The sequence below is a fragment of the Pteropus medius genome, unplaced genomic scaffold (assembly GCF_902729225.1).
Source record: "Pteropus medius unplaced genomic scaffold, Ma_sr-lr_union100, whole genome shotgun sequence".
Taxonomy (NCBI): domain Eukaryota; kingdom Metazoa; phylum Chordata; class Mammalia; order Chiroptera; family Pteropodidae; genus Pteropus; species Pteropus medius.
Genome location: NW_024342475.1, coordinates 1,233,316 through 1,258,741, shown reverse-complemented (window position 1 = coordinate 1,258,741; position 25,426 = coordinate 1,233,316). Strand labels below are relative to the sequence as shown.

At 56.7% G+C, this 25,426-nt stretch overlaps 1 protein-coding gene across 2 annotated transcripts; it reads left to right on the top strand.

Annotated features, from left to right (window-relative positions):
- The first annotated feature begins 2,374 nt into the window (after nucleotides 1-2,374).
- EXOC3L2 (exocyst complex component 3 like 2) lies at nucleotides 2,375-21,370 on the top strand. Of its 2 annotated transcripts, none has more exons than XM_039866189.1 (12): nucleotides 2,375-2,458; nucleotides 5,451-5,990; nucleotides 8,700-9,333; nucleotides 10,881-10,992; nucleotides 11,887-11,988; nucleotides 12,097-12,197; nucleotides 12,386-12,496; nucleotides 13,706-13,841; nucleotides 16,777-16,899; nucleotides 17,312-17,467; nucleotides 18,226-18,347; nucleotides 20,725-21,370. In XM_039866189.1, the coding sequence occupies exons 2-12, from the start codon at nucleotides 5,468-5,470 to the stop codon at nucleotides 21,011-21,013; spliced, it is 2,409 nt and encodes an 802-aa protein (XP_039722123.1). In that variant the 5' UTR covers nucleotides 2,375-2,458; nucleotides 5,451-5,467; the 3' UTR covers nucleotides 21,014-21,370. The 2 variants fall into 2 exon arrangements, with proteins under 2 accessions (XP_039722123.1, XP_039722124.1); XM_039866190.1 differs by lacking the exon at nucleotides 2,375-2,458 and adding an exon at nucleotides 3,278-3,305.
- The last annotated feature ends 4,056 nt before the right edge of the window (nucleotides 21,371-25,426 follow it).

The following is a 25,426-nucleotide window of genomic DNA, read 5'->3' as shown; positions in this document are numbered from 1 at the left end:
TTTACCATTCTCTGTGATCCTGAGGTTTCTTACATCATTGTGTCTGCAGAGTGAAACTGCTGTTTGATGGGCTACTGAACGTCTCTTACCCTAAAAAGTGCTTTCAGTGACGTCACCTTGACATTAGCCATGGTGGGAACATTTGCACCACGGAAATCGACAAACGCTTGAATTGAGTCCTCCACCCCAACTGATTGTTACACATTTACCAGTATATCCTTGGTGGATACAATCGGCTCCATAGACTCACAGAGGCTTCCTCTCTGCCAGGCTCTGAGGAATTACTGTATCTTTTTTGCCACCCCATGAAGTTGAACCATCATTATGAACCCCATTTACAGATGAGGATATGGAGGCCCCAAAAGGAGAAATCATATGCTCATCACATAGCTGGTCAGTGGCAGGGCTGGGGTTTGAACCCAAGTGCCTCCGAACTCCAGAATTTGGGCTCTCAACCACTATGGTTTCCTATCCCTGAATAATAATGGTAGCAACCTCAGTCTGCAATAAATTAATGAGACTGTATAAGTAAAATGCTTCACGTGGGAACAGATTAGAACTTCATAAGTAGGTGACATTACTATTATTATTCAGCAAATGGAGCGCAAGGAGTCTCAGGAATGGTGGGAGGCAGAGAAGGAAGAGTTTGGGATGGTGTTCTAGAAGCTTTGAGATCTCAAGCTCTGCGGGGGTGAGGGGTGATGGGATGGGGGGGCTGAGTCACCCCTAACCCCTTCCCAGCCCTGGCACAGATAGCTGCAGTTCTCCCGTGCACCACACGGGGGCAGCAGATCGCCTCCTACGCAGTAAGGTCTCGCCCTGGCACCCCTGCCCGGAGGACTGTGTCCGCCCCATTTCCCAGATGAGGAAACTGAGGCGTAAAGAAGGGGAGGCTGCAATGTGGTTGGAAACAGTATGCTAAGCGAAAGAAGCTCAACGCAGAAGACCACTTACTGTATAATTCCATTTATATGGGGTACCCAGAACAGGTAAATTCATGGGCCTGGGAGGATGGGGGAATGAGGAGTGACCGCTTAAGGGTTCCGGGGCTTTCTCTTTGGGGCGATGAAAAAGTTATGCAATTAGGACGAAATTTTGTGTATATACTAAAAACCTCTGAACTGCACACTTTCGAAGTGAATTTTCTGGTATGTGGATTATGTCTCGATAAAAAAAAACTAAATTTTAAAATATGAGAGGGAGGTCCGACAGCGGTCATAGCCTTTCAAAGGCCACTTGGTCCCACCTTCTGGTTACCAGGGGTCCACATTGACCTGTGGAAGACAAAGCCAGTCCCTCCCCCTCCCCTCTTGACCACCCAAGCAGTCCCTACCCCAATGCCCATTGTCTGGCAAATGTAGTCCTTGAACAGAGGCCTTCGAACCTTGGAATCTTAACCACTGGACCCTTTCTCCCAGCTTCACTTGTTCGGAGCCCTCACTGCTGGGAAGGGAGTATAGGACCCCTGAGCCCAGCCCCTGACCCTAACAATGATGTCAACCCCAACTTTGCCTAGACAAGTGATCACTTGTCCCACCCAGTCCGAGCCCCTGAAGGGCCACCTAAACCTAAAACCCAGCCTTAAAAGTAACCCGAATCCTGCCTCTAACCCCACCCGACACCCGGCTCATTCCCAACCCCACCTGCACCTGCCACCTCTACCCCCACTTCCGCTCCGACCTTCCCCCCATTTCTGCATTTGGTTAATGGAGTCTTTACTGAGCACCTGCTCTGTGCCAGGCACAGGTCTAGGGGTATAAAGATGAACAAAGCGAGCACACTGGATTGACATTCGAGTGGAAGACGAGGAATCCGATCAGTGGATGGAAGGTGCCGTGAAGGCATCGACAAATCGGAGCAGTGCGCCTGACCGGAGGGGAGAGAATGCCGGGGTGGGGGGGATAACGTAGCCTTTAAGGAAGGGACGCTGGAGCTGAGACCAGGATGATGACAAAGGAGGGGCCATGCAGAGAGCTGGGGACAGGGCCTTCTAGGCAAAGAGAACCAGAACTCTGAAGCCGTGCCCAGAGCCACCCCCTCAGGCCTCCACTCCTGGCCTCGGAGCCCAGCAGAACCTTCCTCCACGGCTTCACCCCGTGAGCTCTGGGCCCGTGTCCAGCAGGGGGTGTCTCCCCAGGCGCCCAGGATGGTGTTATCACCTTGTGAGGCGGAAAGGCAGCGGGTTGGCGGGGGGAGCAATTCCGGCGGGGCAGGGGTGAGGGTGGGGGCCGGACTGTGGCCTCGTCCTTCCCAGCCCAACCGCAGCCTGGCCTAAAAGGGCAGACAGATAACGAGTCCTTCCCGCCTCTGGCCCCAGAGAGGGAGGGGTTTCCTGACAGGAAATTGACCTCCTCTAACCCCCACCCCTCCTCAGATCCAAGCTCTCTGCAGTCTTGGCCGAAGTAGCCTCAGGACAGGACAGCAACAGCCACAGAGGGACGAGGCATTGACGACAGAGGTGAGTATCTTGCTTGGGAAGGGAGCGCAGCCCGGCCCAGAGTTGGACTGGACCAGGGTTCGAGAGAACATGTGCCCTGAAGCCAGGAGAGGCTGGGAGCAAAGAGACGATCTGGAGCCTGACCTCAGGAGGGTCCCAGCGAGAGGGCAGGGAGCGATGGGAGCAGGAGGAGGGTGCAGGGGAGACTGGGGATCCCGAGAGGCTGCGAGGGAGTGGAGAGCTCGGAACCCCCAAGGGAGAAGAGTTGAGAGGAGACGTGGTTGGGGCTGAGTCGTCTGAGTTCGGGTAGACTGAGGCCGCGGAGGGCCGAGTGCTTCGCTCTGTCCCCAAGAGATGGCACCTTGGAGATTGGAGCAGGGACAAGGGTCGGGATGGAGATGGAGCAGGAGACTGGGTTGGGGTCCGGGTTGGGAGCGAAGATGTGGATGAAGTTGGACCAGGCTAGGCCTGTGACGGGTCATTCAGGGGCAAGGCTGGATTGGGGCTGGATTGGTTGGGGTCGGGCTTGGATGACCAATTTGTAAGGGCACGTCGCTCGTACAGGCCTTGGGGACTTGAGGCGAGGACTTCTGCGACAGGCAGCCAGCGGAGGGTTTGGGTCTTTGGGGAAAGGCTGGCAGCAAGGAAGAGGAGGAGGAGCCCAAAGAAGGGGGGCTCTGGTGGCGAAGACATCCTGCGGGAGCATGGGGCCGGGGCCGGGGACTGAAGTGAGCGGGGCCCAAATCGGCATGGCAGACAAGGGGCTGAGGGGGCAGGATGTCGGAGCCAGTGCAGAGGGGGGTGTCGGAGCCAGGAAGGGGAAAGGCTGGGCCTGTTTTGGGAAAATGTCGCAGCCGAGTCTGAGGATGTTGGTTTGAGGGTATTGGATCCAGTTTGGGGGTGGGGGGAGAGCCAGTGGCAGAACATCAAGTCTAGCTCAGGCAGTGTTCACTGGGATTGGGGAAAATTGGAGCCTCTCGTTTTGAGGGAGAGGTGCAGTTGGGGGCCCAGGATGGTACCATTTTGGGGGTGAGGCGCGTAGAAGAAGCCTATCTGGAAAATGGAAGACAGAGAAGCCAGTGTGTGAAGAGTGTGTGTGGCTGGGGGTCGTGTCGATCGCCCTTAGCCATGGGGGCTCCGGGCAAGGGGTTGCCATGGTGACTGCCTCCCTAGGGCCCAGGGGACCATGAAGACTGGAGAGAGGCTGGAAGGGTGTTTCCAGGAATAGGAGGCCTGAGAAACCACAGTCAAGGGCTGAGGCTGAAGTCGGGGAGGAAAGAAGGGAGCCCCCCACCAGGAAAGAGGCTCCCCACCAGGAAGGGACCACCACAGCATGGCCGGCTCAGGGTGCCCTCCACATCAGCCTGCCCCCAGGCCCCCCATGCCCACCCTCCCAATGGCTGCACAGTCCTGACCTGCTCAGAACCTGTCCGTGTGAACACGGACCTATGTGTCCAGCAACAGGAGAACGTGGCACGTTGCACAATGTTGTCACAGTCACACAGTGGAATAGTATGCAGTGCTTAAATCAGCTAGAATCACAGAGCTGGGCATGGATAAGTGAGCCAAAAAAAAAGAAAGCAAAAGCAAGTTGTAAGATCCACATAGAATGACAGCATTTATAGAGAGTCTGAAACCACGTAAAACAAGATATTATTTCTGGATACGAGTCTGTGGGCACAAGGAGGCAAACGCTGGCTCGCATGTTCCGGATGCTGATTCCGGAGAGGCCAGGTGAGCAGGGTCAGGGAGGGGCGTTGGGGCCTGAGTGCGTTTGTGTTGCTTGATTCCTAAGAAAACTCGAAGAGAGACACTGTCTGCGTTAGATGCGGCTAGGACCGTAAGCGCAGGCTGCTCATTAAGTTTGTTCTCGCTACTTCTCTGAACATTTGGATTCTTGCACCGTGTTAAAAAGCACCCTCCCATGGCTCCCCAGCGCCCTTGGGAGAAAGCCCAAGTCCCTCGTCACGACATTCGAGGGCCCGTGTGGCCTGCTCCTTACTGACCTCTCCCGCTTGACTCGTCATTCCTCTCCCGCCAGAAGGAATGAAGTCCTTGCCTCCTTCCTCCATTTCCTGTTTATCACTCCTTCGTTCCCCGAATGCCTGCCCTGGGAGCTGGGGACACAGTGGTGACAGAGACAGCCCTGCCCCTGCCCACTGGGGGCTCACAGTCTGGTGAGGGACACAGACACATCCCCAGACAGCGATGACCCAGAGTGGGCAGGTCTGAGGTAGGGGGTGGCCTGAGGGGGGCACCGGACCCAGCCGGGACATCAAGGAGGGCCTCCTGGAGGAGGAGGCATTAGAGCGGGGGCCTAAAGGATGAATGGAGTTTGGAGTGAGGAGAGTGTGGTGAGGTGCACAGCTGGCAAGCGAGGGGCCTGGATCTTGTCCTGAGGGCACTGGGCAGCCATGGACAGTTAGGAGGAGGGGAGGGTCAGGGGCAGGCTTGTGCCCTAAAGAGACCCTCAAGGGTGGACTGGAGGGGCCGAGGCTGGAGGCCAGGGTAGAAGCTGCAGCAAGGGAGCGGGAGGGAGGGAGCTCGGGCTGGGGTGTAAGGCGATAGGGCTGGCAGGGAGCTTCACGGGGCAGGAACCAGGTCTGCCTCGGCCACCGCTGTGTCCCCGATGCCTGCGCAGGGCCCTCGAGAGAGTCCCTTCCCCTCTCTGAGCCTGTTTCCTCATGGAGTGGGAGGGTGACTAGGATGACAAACACCCCAGGGCAGGAGTAAGGTAGGGGAAGGGTCTGAACGGAGGTCTCAGGGGAATCCGACGAGGCTGGGGGTGAACCCGGGCTCGGTCCGAGTCGCCACAGGATGTTAGACAAGTGCCTTTCTGAGCCTGTCTCCTCGGCTGTAAAATGAGCATGATAATAGGACTCGACTCACAGGACTGTGCAGATTCAAGGGGTCAGTGAATGTGCAGCCCCGGGCCTGGCACACACGCCCCAAAGTGCTGGGGACACAGGCGTTGCCGTCAACCCCATTGATGGTCCATTATGTTTTCCTCCAGGTCCCTCGCGTGTCGAAATGCCCATCCTGAAGAATCTAGGGGTGGCCAACTCCAAGGTGCCCAGGGTGGGGACCCTGCCCCAGAGGTCCTCTCGGAACCCCTTTGAGGAAGTGTCAGGGCTGGAAGAAGAGGAGGCCGGGGGGCTGGGGACCCTGCCCAATGGACCGTCTTGTCGCCGCCGCGCCACCCTGGAGAAGCTGGCAGGCCTGGCGCCCCTCCGGCTGGGCTGGGCCCCCGGCCGGCGGGCGGGCAGCCCCGGGGACGGGCAGCCCCGCTCCTTCCTGGGCCGCGTGCTCACTCCGGGGATTCGCAGGAGCTCGGCAGATTTCGGCCTCCTGGCCAGGCTTCAGGGAACCCGAGCGCAGGGAGACGAGGAGGCTTCTGGGGAGGCTGCCCGGAGGCTGGCCTTCCTGAGGCTGGGGCGCGGGCCCAAGCCCCGGCGTGCATCGCTGGCCGAGCGGGTGGTGCCTGCAGGCGAGGCGGCTCCCGAACCCCCGCCCAAGGTTCCAGAGCCCCCAAAGATGAAGGAGCCATTGTCAGGTGAGTCCTAGCCCAGGTCTGGAGAATCTCGGCTCCCATCCCCAGTGGGGCTCTCTCTCTGCCTGCCATCTTCAACCTCACACGTCCAGTGACAACGGGGTCACCCACTGTGGTCCCACCTCCTGCGATCCCCTCCCGATCCCTAATTGCAACTCTCTTCATCTTCTTACCCTCACGTTCAACCTCAAAGTATCCACATGTGGCCTTGACCTTATACCTCTCCACCTGGTCTCGCCCTCAGCCCTGACCCTGGCCCCAGACCCCAACCCACACCTCGACCTCCTCCTTCATGCTCAGTCACTTCTCTCCTGCTCCACGCTGAACCACACCCCTAACTCCATCCTGACCCTAAACCCGGGCCCAGCCTCAACCTTCGACTTCATCCCCCCGCCCTCGAGCCACGTCCAAGCTTCATCTTCAGACTCAGCCCCGGGCCCGGCGTCCACCTTCATCTCCTGACTCCCTCGCCCCAAGATCTACCACCGTCTGTTAGTTCCCCGGGGCTGTGGCAATAACGTATCAGACCAGGTGGCTTAAAATGACAGAAATGTACTCTCTCACGGTCTGGGGGGGAGGAGTCTGAATCGAGGAGTCGTCAGGGCCGTGTGCACTTGGAGAGCTGTAAGGGCGTCTTACCCGGCCCCTTCTGGCTTCCCGTGCTTCGCGGGCCACCTTTGGTGTCCCTCGGCTGTGGCTGTATCACTCCAGTCCTCCGTCATCACACGGCCCTCTCTCTGTGGCTTCTCGCATCGACTTCCTTCCATCGACATTTGTCTCCATGTCCAAATTTTCCCTTGTTATGAGGACACCCAGTCATCCTGGACGAGGCTCCCCCTTATGACTTCAATTTAACTTGATCGCCTCTGTCAAGACGCTATGTCCAAATGAGGTCCCGTATTCTGAGGCCCTGGGAATTAGGACTTCACATGTGTTTTTTTCTTGCGGGGAGGGGACAATTCAGCTCATAACACCACCATCTGTATCCTCAACTCCAGTCCTACCCCGAGCCCTAATGCTTTCCTCGATGCCTTTTTGGTTTCCACCCCATACTTACCTGAACCCCAGCAGCGGTCTCCACCTGGAGACACATCACATGCTTGTCCCCAACCTATTCCTTTCTCCAAACACTGTCTTTAACCTCATCGCTCTGCCCAACACCTTGACAACCGCCAACTGGTCCACCCCAATCCGTGACCTATTCCCCTCCCCAACTTCCTCATTTAGTCCCAGTCCCTCCCCAGCCCCCAATTTTAGCCTCAATCGCAGTCAGAACCTCCTCCTTCATTCTTAATCTCCATCCCCTTCCTGAGTCCCAACCCCGACTCCCCCCAACCCCGTTCCCATCCTCCATCTTTAATTCCGGCCACATTCACAGTACCAACTCCCGTGCAAACTTCATCTTCAAACTCATACCCATCTCTACCTTTTTCCCGCCCTCGCTTCCCACCTCGACTCCTCCGCACCCCCATCTCCAGCCCCATCCCTACTGCAAACCCCAGAGGTCACTCTCAGTTCCTTTCCCATTCCCCTCTACAGACCGTGACCCCAACCTGCAAGCCCTTTGACTCCTACCTTCAGCCCATCCTCATGTCCATCCAACTGCCCAACCCTATCCCCATCCTTGCCTTCATTCACCCCCATTCCCATCCCTGTCTCTATCTCCCCCTCCCCCCATGCCAGCTCCTGGCCCTTCCCCACGGGCAGCCCATGCCGCCCCAGTGCTGGGGACCGCAGGAGAGCCCGTTCTAAGTCCTCTGCTGCCCTCTGCATCCTGGCCAGAAGCTATTTCAGCCCCTGATCCCTGGGGACTGGGAGGGCACTGCAGGGAGGTGAGAAGAGGGTGACTGGAACCCCCGCCTTCTGGAAACGGATGGGCAGAAATAGCGCTGGCCAGGAAATCGTTTCTCTGCCAGGGAGGAAGTGGAGGGGGTGGAGGTGTGTGGGGGGGTAACCCTGGGCTGGGACCCCCCCTTCCTCAGAGGTCTCTCAGCCCCTTGACTCCCCTCTTCAGTCTGAACTCCTCACCCCCACAGCTGTCCCAGCCCCCCAAAAGACCCATCTCTGGCCTTGGTATCCTCTCCCAGCTGGCCCCCCTGGCCTCTCCATCCCTCCCCATGCCTGGCTGGCACTGCCCCTCCCCCAGCCACTCCACTCTTCTGCCCCTCCTCCATTTCTTATTGAACCTTTTCTCTGGCCTTTGATCCACTTTTTGCCCCTGACCCCTCGACTGGTTTTCTGTTTCTATTATTGCTCACTCCCTTTACGCCTACTGATTCCTATCCCTTATGCGTGCCCTAACCTGCCTTCTTCGGATTTTGATTTCCCCGCTCGATCGGCTCGTGATGGACACCCTCTCGTTCGTCTTTATCTTTTCTAGATCCAGACGCGCTTTTCCATGATGGGTAGCCCCTGTATTTTCCCTCGCCTCCCCGGCCTCCGCCCTTGGTTACCATTTGTTTTCCTTGCATCTCTTGTCGCCTGTACACATAGCATCCTCCTCCTCACCATCATAACCATTCACCATGTTATCATCATCCCCCACCGGACTATCAACTTCTCTCACCTCCTCCTTCTCCTGCCCCCCCGCCCCTCTTCGACACCCTTCTCTTTTCCCCCTTCTTCTGAACTCCCTGACATCTCCCCCTCCCCTAACCATCTTCCTCCTCCCCCTCGGTCCCCCCCCTCCCGAGCTCCGCTTTGCACCCGCAGTGCTGGAAATCCTCAGTCTGATCCAGCAGCGCGAGCTCGCCCGAGCAGATGAGCACATCTTGGAGCTGGAGGCCGAGGAGCTGGCGTCGTCGGGGGGCGGCGCGCCCGGGCCGCCCAAGGTCGAGGGCGCAGGCGGCGGCCGCCGGGCGCGGGACGTGGCGCTGCTGTACGAGGCCCTGCAACGCGAGCTGTGGGCGCTGGTGCGCGAGACGCTGGCGGGCCCCGGGCCGGGCGCGGGCGCCGGGGCGGGCGCCGTGGCGCAGCTGGGCCAGGTGCTGGTGCAGGAGGAGGCGGCCGACGGGCGCCGCGGACCCGGGGCCGCCCGCCGGCTGCGCGCCCGCTGGGCAGAGGCGGTGGCGCGCGCGGCGCGGGAGCGCCTGGAGGCGGCGGCCCCGGGAGCGCCCGGGGGCCTGGCCGCGCAGCTGGAGGCGCTGCGGGCGCGGCTGCTGGAGGATATGGGCGTGGTGCGGGGCCGCCTGGCGCCCGCCTACCCCGCCGGCCTGGGCGCCTTCGGCGTCTACCTGCGCGGCTACCACGGCGCGCTGGCCGAGTGGCTCGCGGCCGCTGCGCGCCGGAGGCTGTCGCTGTCCGATCGCTACGCGCTGCTGCACTGGCACAATCAAGTGTACCCCAGGTGAGCTGGGGCCGCCGCGGACCGCACCGCCTAGGGCCCAGACGCCCCGGCTCGCGTAGAACCGTCCCCTGCCCCCCCGCCCCCCGCTCCAGACCCCTGGCCTCTTTGGATCCTGAGGACCTTGAAACAGCTGACCTTCGAGTCTAGAACCTTCACGCCGTAACCCTTCCAATCGGCACCATTAGTGACATTTACAGTCTTAGAATCAGCGCTGCCCATCCTTCCGAGGACCCCGATCCTTCCAGTCGTAGAATCTTAGCGCCTCCCATCTTTCCAAACCTAGAACCTTTGCACTGTGGACCTTGCAGTCCGTGAATCTTAGCGTTGTTGACATTTACGCTCCTAGAATTTCAGCAACGTTGACCATTGACCTTGGCAGTCCTAGCAACTTAGCACCGCTGGCCCTTCTTGTCTTAAAATCTGGGCACTGTTGACCCTTAGAACTCTAAAACCCTTACGCTGTTCTCTCTCTATTTGGGGCCCGGGCAGTTGACACCTCCAGTCTTAGAGCTTTAGAATTGACGATGCTTTCAAAACTAGAATCTTAGTACCAATGAGCCTTCAAACCCTAAACCTTAGCTTCGTCCCCAGTTTGGATCCTGGAACCCTGACGCCGTTGGCCACCCAGCTGGAGGACTGTAGCATTGTCAGCCCCTCGAATTCTACAGTCTTAGCGTCCAGAACCTCAGCGCTGCTGAGCCTCCCATCCTAGAATCTTATATCGAGCTTTTGAATCCTAAAACATACCCATTCCTGTGGCTGGGGGATGGCATAGGGTGGTTAGCCATGACCGTGTCACCTGCACACTCCAGGGGAAAGGAGTTGGTCACACACAAACCACACATTGGAGAGTGGAGGGGGTGGGTGGTTCCTCACACCAAGTCAGGATGCCGTCACTAGAATGGGAAGGCCCCAGCTACCCACATCGACCTCCTAGGCCCCATTTGGGGATATGCGTTAGTGACCCTCTCGCACTGTCAACGAGAGATGCGAGCAGGAGAAGGAGTCTAGAAAGCTTCCTGGAATGGTGGGACATGAGTTAAGTCCAATTTATAGGAAGACGATGTTTATGGCTGAGAAAATGCCACGAGCAGCATCATAGTGTGTGGCCGGGGAGGGGGGCGGGGGAGGCGAGGAGTGGGCCTGGACGGGTAGGGGCGTGCTAGAGTAGAACAGTGGAGTGAACACTGGGCTGGGGCAGCCTCCAAGGCCAGGCGAGGCCACAGGGACTAGGAGCGGGGGTGGAAGGGAGCTTCCGTCTGGTGAAGCCGATCGTGGGTGAGACCTCGTGTGCCAGATCATCAAGCCTGGACTTGACCACTACACGTCCTACAAGTCTCGCCCGGACACCATCCATCAGGGAGCTGACTCAGAGACCTGGGGCCAGGAGAGCTACAATTCTAGAGACTTCCTTTGGGGGATGAGCAAAGCTGGCCCCAAGAGAGGAAGAGAGTGGCCCATGGGGGACGAGGATGGGGAGGGGTTCGGTTGCCCAGCCCCCCCCTCACAGACCTCCCTGTCTCTTGTTTCTTGCCCCCTGCCCCCAGAGAGGTCCTAGGGTTGATGAACGTGGTTGCCTTGGAGAACGGGGAGCTGGGGTCCCTTCTGTCACCTGGCACCGTGAGGGGCTTGGAGGATGAATGTGTCACAGACGTTAAGGTACCTGAGACTTGGTACTGGTGATTTGGGAGGGAGCGGGCAGTACTCTGCAAGAAAGGAGGGGTCGCGCTGGGCTCGGGGGGCCCTCCCCTTCCCCTTTCGCTATTTCTATCTGCCTTTTCTTCTGTCCAAAAGACATAGAAATGGAAGTCCATACTGATCACCTCTGTCCTACATTCAGTGCTGTATTTTAAGTACCCAGCTGGGCATAGCGACACTCAGTAAAGGTTCAGTACATTTGGATATTCAAAACTTAGAGCAGAAGAAAGTCAATCACAGAACCTCAGCTCACAGACCCAAACACCCACAGAAGGACGGCACCAAAGCATCTCGGCATTTAAGCAGGGCTGATCATAAACGTGGTTAATAACTGGCTGGGCCAAGCACCACTAGCAGAATGACTCAGCCATAAACACCCAGCTTGGCCAAGGGGGTTTCCTGCCTGGATGTCAGGCCTGCCTCAGCCACGGAAATCAGAATCTTTGCAGCTAGGTTCTCAGACGCACTGACTTGATACCATCGGGCTAGAGATTCAGAGATGTGTTAACCTTAGAATCCCAGACCCCGGGAATTTTTAAGTCCCAGAATCTGACAACCTCGAATGAGCTGTTTTGAGAAGCAGAGCCTTAGGGCCATCAGATAATGAGTGTGGATGGAGGAAGCTTAAACCACAGACTCTTCGTATCAAGCTCCAGATCATAGACTTGGCAATGCGACAACGGGCTGGGGAGGTTTTCTGGTCCAGCCTTCCTCCCCAGCATGACCTTGACGAGCTTAGTGGTAGAATCCAGACCCGCTTGGGCCGAGGTGTGGGGATCACGGAGGGGGAAGGAGAGGGCGAGCCTCTCCCAGGCGCCCCCAACGCCTGCCTCTCCCCCCACTTCCCCACGCCAGGCTCAGACCCGGGCAGCCCTGCTGCGGGTGCTGCAGGAGGATGAGGAGCACTGGGGGAGCACGGAGGACTGGACCGGCAGCCTGGCTCAGGACGTGTGTGAGGTAGGGGGTGGGGAAGAGCAAGGAGAATCAGCCGGACAGGGCCAGGGTGGGAAAGTGGGAACTACCTCGCCCCCTCTTCACCCCTTCTCATCCCCCTGGACCATGTAGCTGCTGGAAGAGCACACAGAGCGAGCGCCCCGCATCAGCCAGGAGTTCGGGGAGCGGATGGCTTACTGCTGCCTGGGGGGGCTGGCAGAGTTCCTGCAGAGGTACGGAGGGCTGGGGCGGGTCTGGCTGGTGAGGGGAGCTGGGAGGAGCTCAGGACCCGGGATCCAATAGAGAGAGGAGAGATGAAAGGGAAAATCAAAGGCAGGAAGAACAGGGGTGCCTCTGTGGGGACCACGGCTTTGCTGGGCTGAGCGCCCAGCAAGGGACCCAACCTCCTCCCTCCCACCAGCTTCCAGCAGCGTGTGGAGAGATTCCATGAGAACCCAGGAATCCGAGAGCTGCTACCAGACACTTACATCAGCAGGACCATTGTCTTGGTCAACTGCGGGCCCCCCTTGAGGTGAGAGCTCCCACAGTGCGCCGGGGAGAGGGCTGAACCGAGGTGCCTGGATCCTGGGTGGGGATTGCAGAGCTGGCACTGAGCGGGCGTACACGTGGGACCTTAGGCGCATAAAACCTGGGACCCCAGAAAGAACCACAGACACGGAGCCATCAGAGCACTGGAGAGTTAGAACTGCGGGAACCTGTAAGCCAGACTCACGGGCTCTAAGAATTACAGATGTTTTGTTTACCTTTTTGTCTTACATCCCTTTTTTATTAACTTAAAACAGTGAAAAGCCTCACGCCCACCTCATTCCTCCCCCTGTCCCCACTTAGAGGCACCCAGTTGTTGCTCGTGTCTCCCATACTTTTGCGGGGATAGTCGAAACATTTACCAGGAAATACGTATAAATAATAAGTGTATCTATGCATAGATACTGTATCTACTTCATACATATGCTGATATATGCATCATTCATGCAGAAACATATGCATATTTGATACGCATGCAAGTAAAGATATTTAAATATATGCACACATATTATTTCTTTTCCTCTTTTCAAAAAAATACAAATGGAAGGATAGAGAACACACTCTGCCCTTTCCCCCAACAGCGTGGAGATTTTTCTGTTAGCACACGAAGAGGTTCTCTCATTCCTTTTCGGTATCTAAACTGTACTCCGCGGCTTGCATGTACTGTCATTTATTGGTTCTGTCCCCAGCGGATGGATATTTGGCTCCTCTCTTGCAGAGAAAAACCTGGCACATCTGCCAACTCTTAGAAGTACGGGAATTCATGGGTACTTCCCCCAGGAGGGGGCCTGCTGGGATTTGGGCAGAAAGTGTCCAATTGTCCTCAGACCTCCTTTCAGCAATGGAGGGTCATCAACTCTTACAATGACAGAAAATGAGATGGATAGACTTTCAGAATTGCAGACATTTAGAATCACAGACTTTGAAGACGGAGACCTCCCCACTGTCACCTAGAGGAACAGAGAGAGACCCCCTTCCTCCCACGACACCCCCTAGACCCCGGACATTCCACAGAGCCCTCAAATTCCCCAGCCTTCCAGATATTTCCCAGTATTTCTCAGCCCCCAGACCCTCCCCAGAGTCCCTGACTTCCCCGTGTCCCACAAAATAGAGTCTATTTAAGGGGGCAGACGGGCCTAGGTAGTTGGGCTGAATGTTGGGACTCCTTGACCGTCGGCTCCACTGATTCTCACAGGGCTCTGGCAGAGCGCCTGGCCCGGGTGGGACCCCCGGAAAGTGAGCCAGCTCGGGAAGCAGCGACCAGTGCTCTGGACCGTGTGACCCGGCTCTGCCACCGTGTCCTTGCCGATATCCTGTTCCAGGAGCTGCAGGTGAGCGAGGCAGGGGGCCGGGGTGGGACACCTGTGTTAGGGGAGGGCACCCCCACACCTTTCCGTTCCTTTCAGCCCTATGAGTCAATATTTGGGAAGCAGGTGGGGGTGGGGGTGATGGCCATGTCTGGGCCATTTGAGGGGCAGAGAGGGGGACCAGAAGGAAGAGGTGGGAGGATATGGTCACCAGCAGGAGGGGCCTTGGGGACTGGGTGGAGCCCCTTTCCACTGAGGTCTCCCAAATCCCTGCCCAGCCTGCCCTAGACTCTAGAGCCCCATTCACCCCTCGCCAAGCTCCTGTGCATGCCTGAGCCGGGGAGGGGGGTTGGGGGGCTGGGTTCAGAGGTGGCGAGAGCATTTGGGGAGGGTGGTGGGAGGAGGCAGAGGGAGCCCGAGGGAGATGGCTGAGGCGCATGCTCGGTCCGCGTCGTCTTACATCGGCTCGCGTCCCTCCTCTGCTCAGAACCCTGCACGGCTCCCAGCTCACTTGGGGCAAAAGCCGGGCGTCCCCACCGTGGCCCCCAAGGCCTTGCACGCTCTGCCCCTCCCCCTTCTGACCTCACCTCCTTCTACTTCTCCCTCACTCTATTCCAGCCACACTGCCCTCTGCTGCTCCTGACCTTGACACATTCCAGCCTCGGTACCTTTGCCCTTGACCTTCCCTCTGCCTGGAACACTCTTCCTTCCAACGGCCACGTCGCTCCCTCTCTCATCTCTTTCAAGAATCGAGTCACATGTCACCTTTTCAGTGAGACGTCTCCTGATTGCCCTATTTAAAATAGACACCCAGAAACAAGAACACAAGAGGGAGAAAAAAAGTGAAAAAAAGAAAAAAGAAGTAAATAAATAGAATAGATGCCCCGAGACTCCCTTCCTCACTCTCTGCTCTATTTGTCACCAAAGCACTTGCCACCAGCTGCCATGCTCCATGCTTTGCTTTTATTTCTTCTCCCACTGGCATATCAGGTCCTCAAGGACAAGGATGGGTTGGAATGCTTTTAAAATAACTTCTTATTATGGAAAATTTCAAACACACACAGCAGTAGGCAGAATGACAGAATGACCTCTGGTAGACCCATAACACATCTCCAGCCAGTGTCGGCTCCTGGCCCATCCTGTGTCCTCTCTCCCCCCACCTCTCCTGCCCACTGGATTCTTTTCAAGCGGATACTTGCCATATCGTATTGTCATCCATCAAGGCTTCAGCCTGTGTCTCCAAAAGATAAGGAACCCTTCTTAAACAAACAAGCACAGTGCCTTTTTCATGCCTGACACGCAGAGCGAGAATTCCTTAATATCAACAAATATCACATCGGTATCTAGATTCCTTTGACCCGAGTATGTCTCATTCTGCGCTGTGTCCCCAAGCGTTCTCCGATGTGTCCCCAGCCACCACCCAGGACTGGGCCCACGGGAAGGGCTCAGGGAGTGTTTGTTGAGCGACTGAATGGTGCGTGAGCTGTTAGGGGGTGGGGGGGGTGCTCAGAGGTGTGGCACAGTCCTCGTTTCGGACCCGACTGCACCGCTTCCAGGTTGGGGGACCCCGGGCAAATTGCTTGTCCACTCAGGGCCTCTGTTTAGACAGGGGGGACAGGAATACGAGGCTTCTCAGGCGGCTGCGAGGAAGCAATGGGACACGGCCCTAAGGAGCTTAGGTCCTGGCCCGCGGGTCTGGCCATCGTTATCGTCACAAATGTACACACTTCACAGCAACAGCGATGTGTCCTGACCCCGGGCGCCGGACCGAGGACATCAGCTCATTGAATTCGCACTGGCTTTCCTCCCCCCCAAAAAAAGCCTATGGGCCCCAATTTTGGAGGTTCAGAAAACTGGGCTATTTTCGGGATGAGAAAGAGAGATGGGGGTGCTGGGCTGAGCGGGATAGAGATCTTCTTCAGAACCCCGAGGTCTCCAGATACCTCACACTACTGGTTTCCACCCGGACTGCAGTGTATTCCCCTCACTCCCCACGGCCTCCGCCTCAGGGACTGACCCTCTGCCCAGCCCACCTCCAGGATCTTGTCCAGGTGGCTCCATCCCCTCCCCCCACAGGTGGTCACTCACTGCATCCTATGAATCTATCACTTGAGTTCTCCTTTCCCCCTCCTTCCCCCTCATCCTCGGCCCCCTTGCCCTCCTCTCCCTCCCTCATCTCCACCCCATTCTGCCCTGGGAGTCTTGCCCCCTCCCATCCATCTTGGTAAAGCACAAACCTGACCCTCTCCTGCTCAGAACCTGTCATGGCTCCCCACTGTCTTCGTGAGAAAGCTGGGGCCCCTCACACGGACCAGGAGTGCGCCCCCCACCAGATGCTCCAGCCCAGCTGGCCTGACCGGCCCCTTCCATTTCCTTCCCCGTCATCAGTTCTGCCTTCGGGGATGAGAGAACTAGGCAGTCACACGGGGCTCTCTGCTTAGAAGGGCCCAAGCTTCATTCGGTTCTCCGCTGTCTCTGTCTTGAAGTTCTTAACAGTTTTGGGGCGAGGGTCTCCCATTTTCATTTGCACTGGGCCCTGCGGATCTTGCGAACGGCCTCACCAACCACACTGACCTTCCTGGTCCTCTGCCCCTCGAACCCTCCTGGAATCAGAACCTTCTGCACACTTCCTTCTGACGGAGACACTCTCTCTCTCACCCCGTATCCAGCTAACAATGACCATCATCCAGGGCCGCAGCTTCGGTGTCCCCTCCTCCAAGAAGCCCTCCTTGACTCAATGCTGACTCAATCATCCCTTCTGAGCTTCCTAACCCCTTGCCTGGGCTCCCGCATCCTAGCCCTGGGTGGTCGGTCACTGTCTGGGGACAGGTCTGTCTTTTCCTCTGGACTCGGCCGTGGTTGAGCTCAGCAGGGGTTGCGGACATGTCGAATCGGTAAGTGGAGAAAGAGGGTGCTGGGAAGGGAGCTGTGACCCTTCCCCCCTCCCTGTCTTTCTCAGCCGCACTTCAACAAGCTGATGCGCAGGAAGTGGCTGAGCAGCCCGGAGGCCCTGGATGGCATCGTGGGCACGCTGGGCGCCCAGGCCCTGGCCCTGCGCCGGATGCAGGACGAGCCTTACCAGGTGCGCCCACCTGGGGAAGCAGGGGGGTGAAGCAGGAGCACTCTGCTGGGGGAGAACCCTTCGAGGTGGGAGCGGCTCTCTCGGGATGCCATAGGTGGCGCTCTGCCTGGGGTCGCGGCGAGGACTGGCATGCGAGGCGGGGTGCAGACTGGGTTGGGGCCTCTGGTGGGTGGGGCTCTGAAGAATCGGGAGAGGGCTGGGAAGGACTCCTTTTTGGGGGGCCCCTAGTTGCTTAGGGGCAAAGGAGGGTACCATCAGACAGGACGGGGGGCAACCTCGGGGGTCTAGGGGCAGGGAGGGGGGGCTGGCGCCCCGTGGGCTGGGCAGGGGTTCCCCTTGGGTGTCCGGAGTGGGGAGCGGGGAGAGGGGTCGCCGGCGGCTCACGCCCCCTCGCGTCTCCCTGGGTCCTCAGGCGCTGGTGGCCGAGCTGCACCGGCGGGCACTGGTGGAGTACGTGCGACCCCTGCTCCGTGGGCGCCTGCGCTGCCGCTCGGCGCGGACCCGCAGCCGCGTGGCGGGGAGGCTGCGGGAGGACGCAGCGCAGCTCCAGAGGCTGTTCAGGCGGCTGGTCAGTGCGGCTGGGGGGCCGAGGCTCCGAAACCACGTATCGGTCCCGAGGGCCGGGGCGGGGACTTCCAATCAGACCCTCAGTCAATGTTTGGTCCACAGCGACCCCCTCCGCGCACGTAAACACCGGCCTTTTCGTGGCGACAGCCCCCTGCGCGCAAATGCGGAGAACCGCGGTCCCTGTCCGTTGTGGGGGGTTAGATCGGTTATGTGCTTAGGGTCGTACTCGGCACAGAGCTGACTCTCCACAGACATTAGCAATGATCCTGAGCACAGGTAGAAGCCAAACGCAACAGAAACTCAGAATCTTAGCGCTCTTAAATTCAAGGATTTAAAATCGCCAGCTTTGATTTGTACCCAGTTGTAATCAGCAGGACAGGAAGGGCCTCATCAACCTCGATCCAGGAGTTTCTAGTCTGAAGTCCTTGGACATTTTTACTTTTTTATTTTCATGAGATATTTTGTTGGAGATTTTATCGAGAAGGCAGAGCGATCCCTGTGCACCTTATCCAGTTTCCCCCCAAGTTCGTAAACTTGGCCTAGGTTCTAAGGGGCGCCCCCGTGCCCCAAAGTATCTGCAAAACCGAGAGTAGCTTCCACTCTGGGTTTTTCTTCGAATTTCCAAAGGTTCCAGATAACTTCTGACCACAGTCTGTCCTCTGCCCCAGTTCACACGTGAGCGAAGCGAAGCCAGGAGGGGCGGGGCCCGGGAGGGTGTGGTCTGGGGGACAGAGCCGAGTCCCCCGCCTTCTCCCGCAGGAGTCCCAGGCCTCGTGGCTGGACGCCGTGGTGCCCCATCTGGCTGAAGTCCTGCAGCTGGAAGACACGCCCAGCATCCAGGTGGAGGTGGGGGTGCTGGTGCGGGACTACCCAGACATCAGGTGAGTGTTTCGGCCTCACGCCCCCGCCGCCGCCAGGCCGAGGTCTCCCTGGGCCTTGGCATCCGTCCCTGCGTTTCCTGCCTCTGGGGTGAGGGAGGGAGGCGAGCGTGTCTGACGGCCGTTTCCTGCTGGAACCAGGGCGTTATTAATACGATTTCCCTCCTTCGCCTGCCGCCGCCGCGGTCGCTGCCGCCACCAGCAGGGCTCAAAAACAAACAGGCACAGGAAGCGCAGGGCAGGGGGGGACGCGGGGGCCGCCTGGCGGCAGGAAGGGCCGGCCCAGCGGGGGAGCCGCGGGGGACAGGGAGACACGCATGGGCACACGGGCACACACGCACTGCCACCGGGGCAGGCGCGCGTTCAGATCCTGGTGGGCCACTTCCTGTCTCCGTGGCCCTCCCTGACCCTCAGTTTCCTCATCTGTTCCATGGGGATAACAGTACTCTTCTCAGAGGATTATGAAATTGTCATCGTCAGTGGTGACAACAGGAACAATAGCAGTTCTTATGTCGGACCCAGAAAAGCATCTCGTGTGCTTGCTCTGCAGGTGACAGGCGGCGCGGCTCTAAATGCCTGGCGCCACCTGAGTCCGGCAGAGAACAAGTAGTTACCCCAAATGTCACAGCTAGCAAGTGGCAAAGCCGAGGCCCGAACCCCAGGGGGCAAGCTGTCTCTAAAGCTGGCACGCCTGACCATCACACCACACTGCCACCTGTAAATGTTGGATGGCGGTGACAGGTGGCAGTACTATTCAGGCAAACTCATTCTTCCCACAGAGACACAAAGCCTCATATCAACGGAGCATCGGGGTTTAGGTCCCAGAGTTGAGGGTGAGGATCCTGGAACTGATTCGGGATGGGTGGTTCTGATTCTGGGGGGTGGCGCCCATGTTCTCGGGAAGGCACATAGCCCCGGAGTCCCACGGGGGCGGGAGTCCAGCATTTCTGCTGGATTGGGATTTCTGACCTTGACTCTGAACTTGAATATGAAGCTCAACTTGAGAGGTCTCACTGGGCTGGGAGGAGCAGTTCCAAAGCTGTGAATCCCTGTGAAAAAATTAAACATCATCAATCAAGGTTAAATTAATAAGTCCACTTATTCTATTTTTTCCATACGACAGTAGATTAAAACAGTTTAAAAGATTTAAAACGTTCCTCCTCATAAAATTCCAAGGTTTTTTTTATGTTGGAATCAAAACTTGAGTGAGCATTATTTATAAAAATAACTGCTTTTCTATCATGAAGAGAATGTATTTCTCTCCAAATACTAAAAACTGATTTATAGTTCTAAGATACTGTAGTTTTAAATTCCACATTTTATAGATGCCTGCTACATTAAAATACAAGTACATTAAAATAAAAATGCTGAACAGGAAGGTTCTTGAGCCTCATTTTGGACAAGCGTTTTGGAGCTATGGGGATCCCAAGCCTGAGATGTGCGGAGGTGCAGGCCCTGAGCTGGGCGGAGGGGAGCAGTGAAGGCCCCAGAGCACTGTCTGAAATGAAGGTTCTGGAAACGAATGTTGGGTTCAGGATCTTGAGTGGTGGTGATTCTGGACTTGAGTTTTGGATCCGCAACCTGGAAATGAGGTGGGGGTGAAGGGGAAGGTTCCATCGTGTCAGATTTTGGGGTGATGGGTGTAGAGTTGGGTTCAAATGTGACGTTTCTAGTTAGAAAGAGGGTCCCCAAAGTGAATTCTAATTCCAGAGTGGAATTTTGGTTGAGCACGATTCTGGGAATGGGTAGCGGGGTGAAGTGAATGAGGGTCGCAAGGCTGAATTCGGGGATGAAGGCTCTAGAATGGGGTCTAGGTAGAGAGATCTGGAGTCGAGTTTTGGACGAGGCCTCTGGAGCTGCAGTGGCGAGGGTGCCGCCGGGAGTGCGGGTGGGCGCTTCTGGGTGACGGCGGCCGAGCACCACACTTGAAAATCACACTGCTCCAGACGAAAGCGAAGATGAAGTTGAGTGTTGCGATTGGTGCCAGAGCTTAAACAGTTGTGAGGGCGCCAGGAGGGAGAGCTTAATGCTGTCTGAGCTAAGTCGAGGCTGAAGATTGAAGGTTATTTTAATCAGGAGCTGAGACGGGGGTAGGAAGGAAGATTCCTGTGCTGGGTTTGGAGGCGAAGGTTCTGGAATCCATCGTGGATGGGGGGAGATTCGGAAATGGTTGGAAGAGTTGTCCTGGAAGGGGGCTGGCGTAGGGGGTAGGGCGGAGGGGGGGTTGGCCTGGTGCAAGAGGGGGTCTGGAGGGGACCAAGGGACTCCAGAGCGAAGGCGGCTTCTGGGATGGATGCTGGCCAGGTGGGGTCCACAGGTGAGCTGGCTGTGCGTCTGGAGCCCAGAACCCCCACGTACCCACCCCTTCTTCTCCTTCCAGGCGGAAGCACGTAGCGGCCCTCCTGGACATCCGGGGCCTGCGCAACACGGCCGCCCGCCACGAGATCCTGGCGGTGGCCCGGGACCTGGAACTGTCTGAGGGGAAAGCCCTGTCACCCCCTCGGGACCGTGCCTTCTTCGCGGACATCCCTGTGCCCCGCCCGCCTTTCTGCCTGGGCCTCCCTCTCTTCCTGGGCCGCCTCCCCCTCTCCCAGCTGGCCAGGCCCAGCTTGGCCTGTCTACCCCGGCTTCGGCCTCCATCTCCATCACGGCCTCGGGCCCAATGCTGAGACCTCCCGGCCCTCCGCCTCAGTGCCCCCCATCTTTGCTGCTGACACACAGTCCTCCTGACTGCCTGCCTGGGGCCACGGACCCCCGAGATGGAGAAACGCGCAGAGGTTTTCTCAGCTACCCCCCAAACTCCCTGTGCAGAAGAAAAAACGGGCCAGAGGGTCAAGGACTTTGTCAAGGCCAGGACACTTGTTCCCAGCACCACCTCCCCAACGCAGTCTGCCGCGGGTGGCGTTGGAAGGCTCTACAGAAATATCCCAGGCCCCCCCCTTTCCCCTCACCTCAAGGTCTGGCCCCAATCCAATGTATTAAGGAATGTACGATACTTAGAATAAAGAGGTTTCTATTTAACAGAAGGAAGGGCCGAGTCCCCAGTGTGTGGGGGGAGGAAGGACCGGGGCAGGGCCCAGGGCCAAGGGCTCCTCACACGCCCAAGGCCGGGCTGGGGTCCAACTCTTGGGCAGCGCAGTGGAGACTGACTGAGGCCCCGCGGCCAGGAACAGCAGGGCCACCCCGTTTGCACCTGGTGGTCAGGTGGGGTCCGAAGGCGGGTTGCGTGACTCCACGGCCGGTCCTTGGCCACTTGGAGCCAAGGGCCCTCGCTCTGTCGATCTCCAAGTGCCTCTCCTTTCCTGGGCCTGGCACTTCCACCACGGCCTGCCCCCCACCCCCCCATCCATCCTTAGCCGGGAAGCTGTGTCAGGAGAGGAAGGAGGTTGGGGGCAGGGCCAGCGGCATCCAGGGCGCCCTCCTGGGTTGATGCAGGAAAATATCAGGGTGGGAAAATTTCCAGCCTCTCGCCCCCAGCCCCACCGGATCCTGGTCCCCACGGAGACCTCGAGGTCACCTCCTTGCTGACCCCTGCCCCTCCGGCCCAGTTGGACAGCCTGTGATGGATGCTTCCTGCCATGTTTTTATTTTTTTCCTGAGAAGTCAGAAGGAGGAGGCAGCCAGGGGTCAGCGTTGGAGCTGGGGTGGCCTCACGCACATTCGAACTCCGGTAGGTAGAGACTCGAGATTCTTGGAGCCCCAGAGCTGTGTGACTTTGGGCAGGAAGCTGACCCTCTCTGGGCTGCGGTTCCCGTCCCTCTCTAGGGAACTGCTTAAGCTGTCTTTGCCCAGGACAAGGTGAGATGTCCAGAGGACGTACCCTGCTCACTTCAACTCCTAAAATGACACTTTCAGCGTCATCCGCACACTAGAGAGGAATTGAGAAATTAACATGTAGTTTGTAGGCGTTTAATTCAAGGTATGTTTGTCTCCATTTGCAAACATTTTCTTGGTCTGACCCGAGAAGCTCTGACCTTACCTGGAGTCCCAGTTTCCACTTTTGTAAAATGGGGGAAAAGGTCCTAACAGCTGCAATAATTTAGTGCTCACTGCATACTTAGTCTCGTGCTCCCGGGGATCCACTCAGTGCTTCTTCTCAATAAACTTGCAGATTTGGTGACAGAAGCCCAGGGGAGGAACGCAGCCAAAGTCGCCCACCGGACAAGTGCCGGGACCTTATCTGTACACCCCAGGCCCTTATAACAGCCACCCCACTGAGCGAGCAGGCCGGGAGGGCTCAGCAAGGAGGTGGCACAGGTCCTGACTCATGGGACGCATTTGCAAAAACATGAGCTGTTCGGACTTAGCGGTGCGTTCCATCCTGACCCCACCCTTTCCTGGCTGTGGGACTGGGGCAGGGCTGCAGCTGTTCATTGGGTACCTGTGTGCCCTAGATGCTCAGCATCTCCTGGCACCATCCCTCTGGCCCTGGGAGGAGGGACTGTTTATCCCAGGCAGGAAGCAGGCTCAGATTAGGCACCGGCTGGGGGACAGTATCGTAGAGGCAGCGGCCAGGATTCGAACCTCGATCGGATACACCCCGAGAGTTCTCAGCCACTGTCCACCGAGTATCCCTGTGCCACGTGCCTAACTGTGCCCCGTGCCTTGCTGCCTGGTCCTAGGCCAGCCTCCCCACCACCCCAGGAGACGGGTGGTGTTACTGTCTCTGGTGCACCGAAGACGTCCCCAAGGCCCTGACTGTCACTCTGGTCGTGCAGCCAGGAAGTGGCTGAGCAGCCCCATCACTGGGGAGAAAAGATAAAGCCCGAGGGTGAGGGAGACGATTCATACAGGCCACGGTCACGGTCCAGGGTGAGAGAAAGGTAGGAAGGGAGCCTCGGGGTGGCCACGCCCTCTGCTCGCACTGGGGGTCCGTTCAACTGGGACCAGGATAATTTAGTTTCATCAAACCATGAAGTTGCAGCCAGGACCAAAAAGGCACCTGGACAGGGAGCCGGGAAGGAGAAGCACCAGGGCTCAGCTTCCACGCCACCTGGCGCCTTTCGTCACCTCCCTCCCTCCCCATTCGGAGGGGGGTCGGGACTCTCCTTTGCGGCTCAGTGCCTTTCCCATGAATTGTTGACCCAGGTGCATCATTTTCTGCTGAACCCCCAGCCTAAGGCTGTCCTATCAAAGCACCTGGATGGTGGAAGAGGTCCCCAGAGGTATGGAGGGAGAGACTTAGGGTGTCCAACGTCTGCCCAGCAAAGTCCTTCGGTCCCTTCGCCAGCAGGCTGGATCCAAGCAGCTGAGCAAGTCTGAGGAGACGAGCCTGGGCCTCGCTGTCACAGAAGGGGGAGGGTCAAGGAGAGAACATACCGACCTCCGACCTCCGACCTCCGACCTGCCCCAGAGCCTCAGCCCCAGGCCTTCTGCAACCTCCACCTCATTGGAGCGCCCATATCCCTCCCTACTTTCTCTATCCCTGTAAATGTATTCTTTTCATCCATTCATCCATCCAGGTTCATGCTCTATGCCAACCTTGTGCAAGGCAGTGCTGGGGATACTGTGGTGACCTTAACAGCCTTGGCACTGCCCTTTGGGGACTGACAGTCCAGTGGGACAGACATGTCTATTAACCAGAGTGGTTGGGGCTAGAGCATAGGAGCTCAGGGGACTTGGGGGAGCCTGAGGGGACCTGACCTTCTCTAGGAGTCAAAGAGCTCCCTGGAGCAGGGGGCACACGTGCTGAGATCGAGCCCCAACCTGGACCACAGACATCATCCTGCAGTTTACAATATCCCAGAGGCCTGGAGTTGGAAAACAAAACCAATACATTCCCACATTTTCTTCTCATCTCATCTAATGCACTTGGTTACATATGGAGGTGTTTTCAAAGGAAAAAAAATGCTTATATCCTTGAACTCAGAAACCTCACTTCTAGGAATGTATTTCTTTGTAATAGTCGCACAGGTGCGAAACAGACACTGGAAGGAAGACAGCCATTGCTACACTGTTCAAGCAGCAAAGGTGGAAACCGTCAAGGGCAGCTGGTTAAATTGGGTCTGGTATGGCCCCAAATGCAATATGACGTAGCTGATAAAGATTGGAGGCAGCTCTTCCTGTTCTTACATGAAACACCCTCCAAAATACACTGTTAGGTGAAAAACGCAACGTGTAGGATAGTAGATACATCTCAGTAAATATATTTATAACTCTAGATGGAGACACTGCCCAATTTGTATCCATGGTTACCTCTAGGGGATAGGATGAGAGGGAGAAAAGAGGTTCCCAGCTTCAAATTCATGAAGTGTTCTCTCTGGATTTTTTTTTTTTTTTTTTTTTTTTTACTTTATGAAATGTGATAAAGACACAGAAAGGCACAGATCATTAGTCCAAATCTCCATGAATTTCTCACGGTGTGAACACACTTATGTAACCAACACAAGTCAAGAAGATAGACCTTCCAGTCTCCCCCTGCACCCATCCCAACCACTATCCCCGCCCCCAAAAACCACTGTTCTGGTTCCAACACCATTGATTACCTTTGCCACTTTTTGAACTTTATGTAATTAGAATTTTGTATCATTTTATAGTAATATAACTACAAGCAACGCACAAAAATCTGTTGTAATTCTAAACACTAGCAATGAATAATCTAAAAAAAGAAATTAAGAAAACAATTCTATTTACAATAGCATCAAAAAGAATAAAATAATTAGGAATAAATTTAACCAAGGAGGTGAAAGACTTAGACGATGGAAAAAAAAACAAAAAACACTGCTGAAAGAAATTACACAAGTCTCAAATAAATGGAAAGACATCCTATGTTCATGGTTTCAAAGACTTAATATTGTGACTATGACAATACTACCCAAAGAGATTTATAGATTTAATGCAATCTCTATCAGAATCCCAATGGTAGGTTTTTGCGGGGAGGTTTTTGGAGAAAAAAAAATTCTAACCTAAAATGCATATGGAATTTCAAGGAACCCGGAATAACCAGAACAATCTTGAAAAGGAAGAACAAAGTGGGAAGACTCACACTTCCTGATTTCAAAACTTACCACAAGGCTTCAGTAATCAAAACGATGTGGTATTGGCATAGAGACAGACATACAGACCAATGGAATAGAATAGAG

Excerpts from the sequence above, each read along its gene's own strand:
- EXOC3L2 (XM_039866189.1), top strand. The coding sequence starts at position 5,468 with ATGCCCATCCTGAAGAATCTAGGGGTGGCCAACTCCAAGGTGCCCAGG. Across the intron at positions 10,993-11,886 it reads AATGTGTCACAGACGTTAAG|GCTCAGACCCGGGCAGCCCT; the intron begins GTACCTGAGACT and ends TCCCCACGCCAG. Across the intron at positions 13,842-16,776 it reads TCCTGTTCCAGGAGCTGCAG|CCGCACTTCAACAAGCTGAT; the intron begins GTGAGCGAGGCA and ends TGTCTTTCTCAG.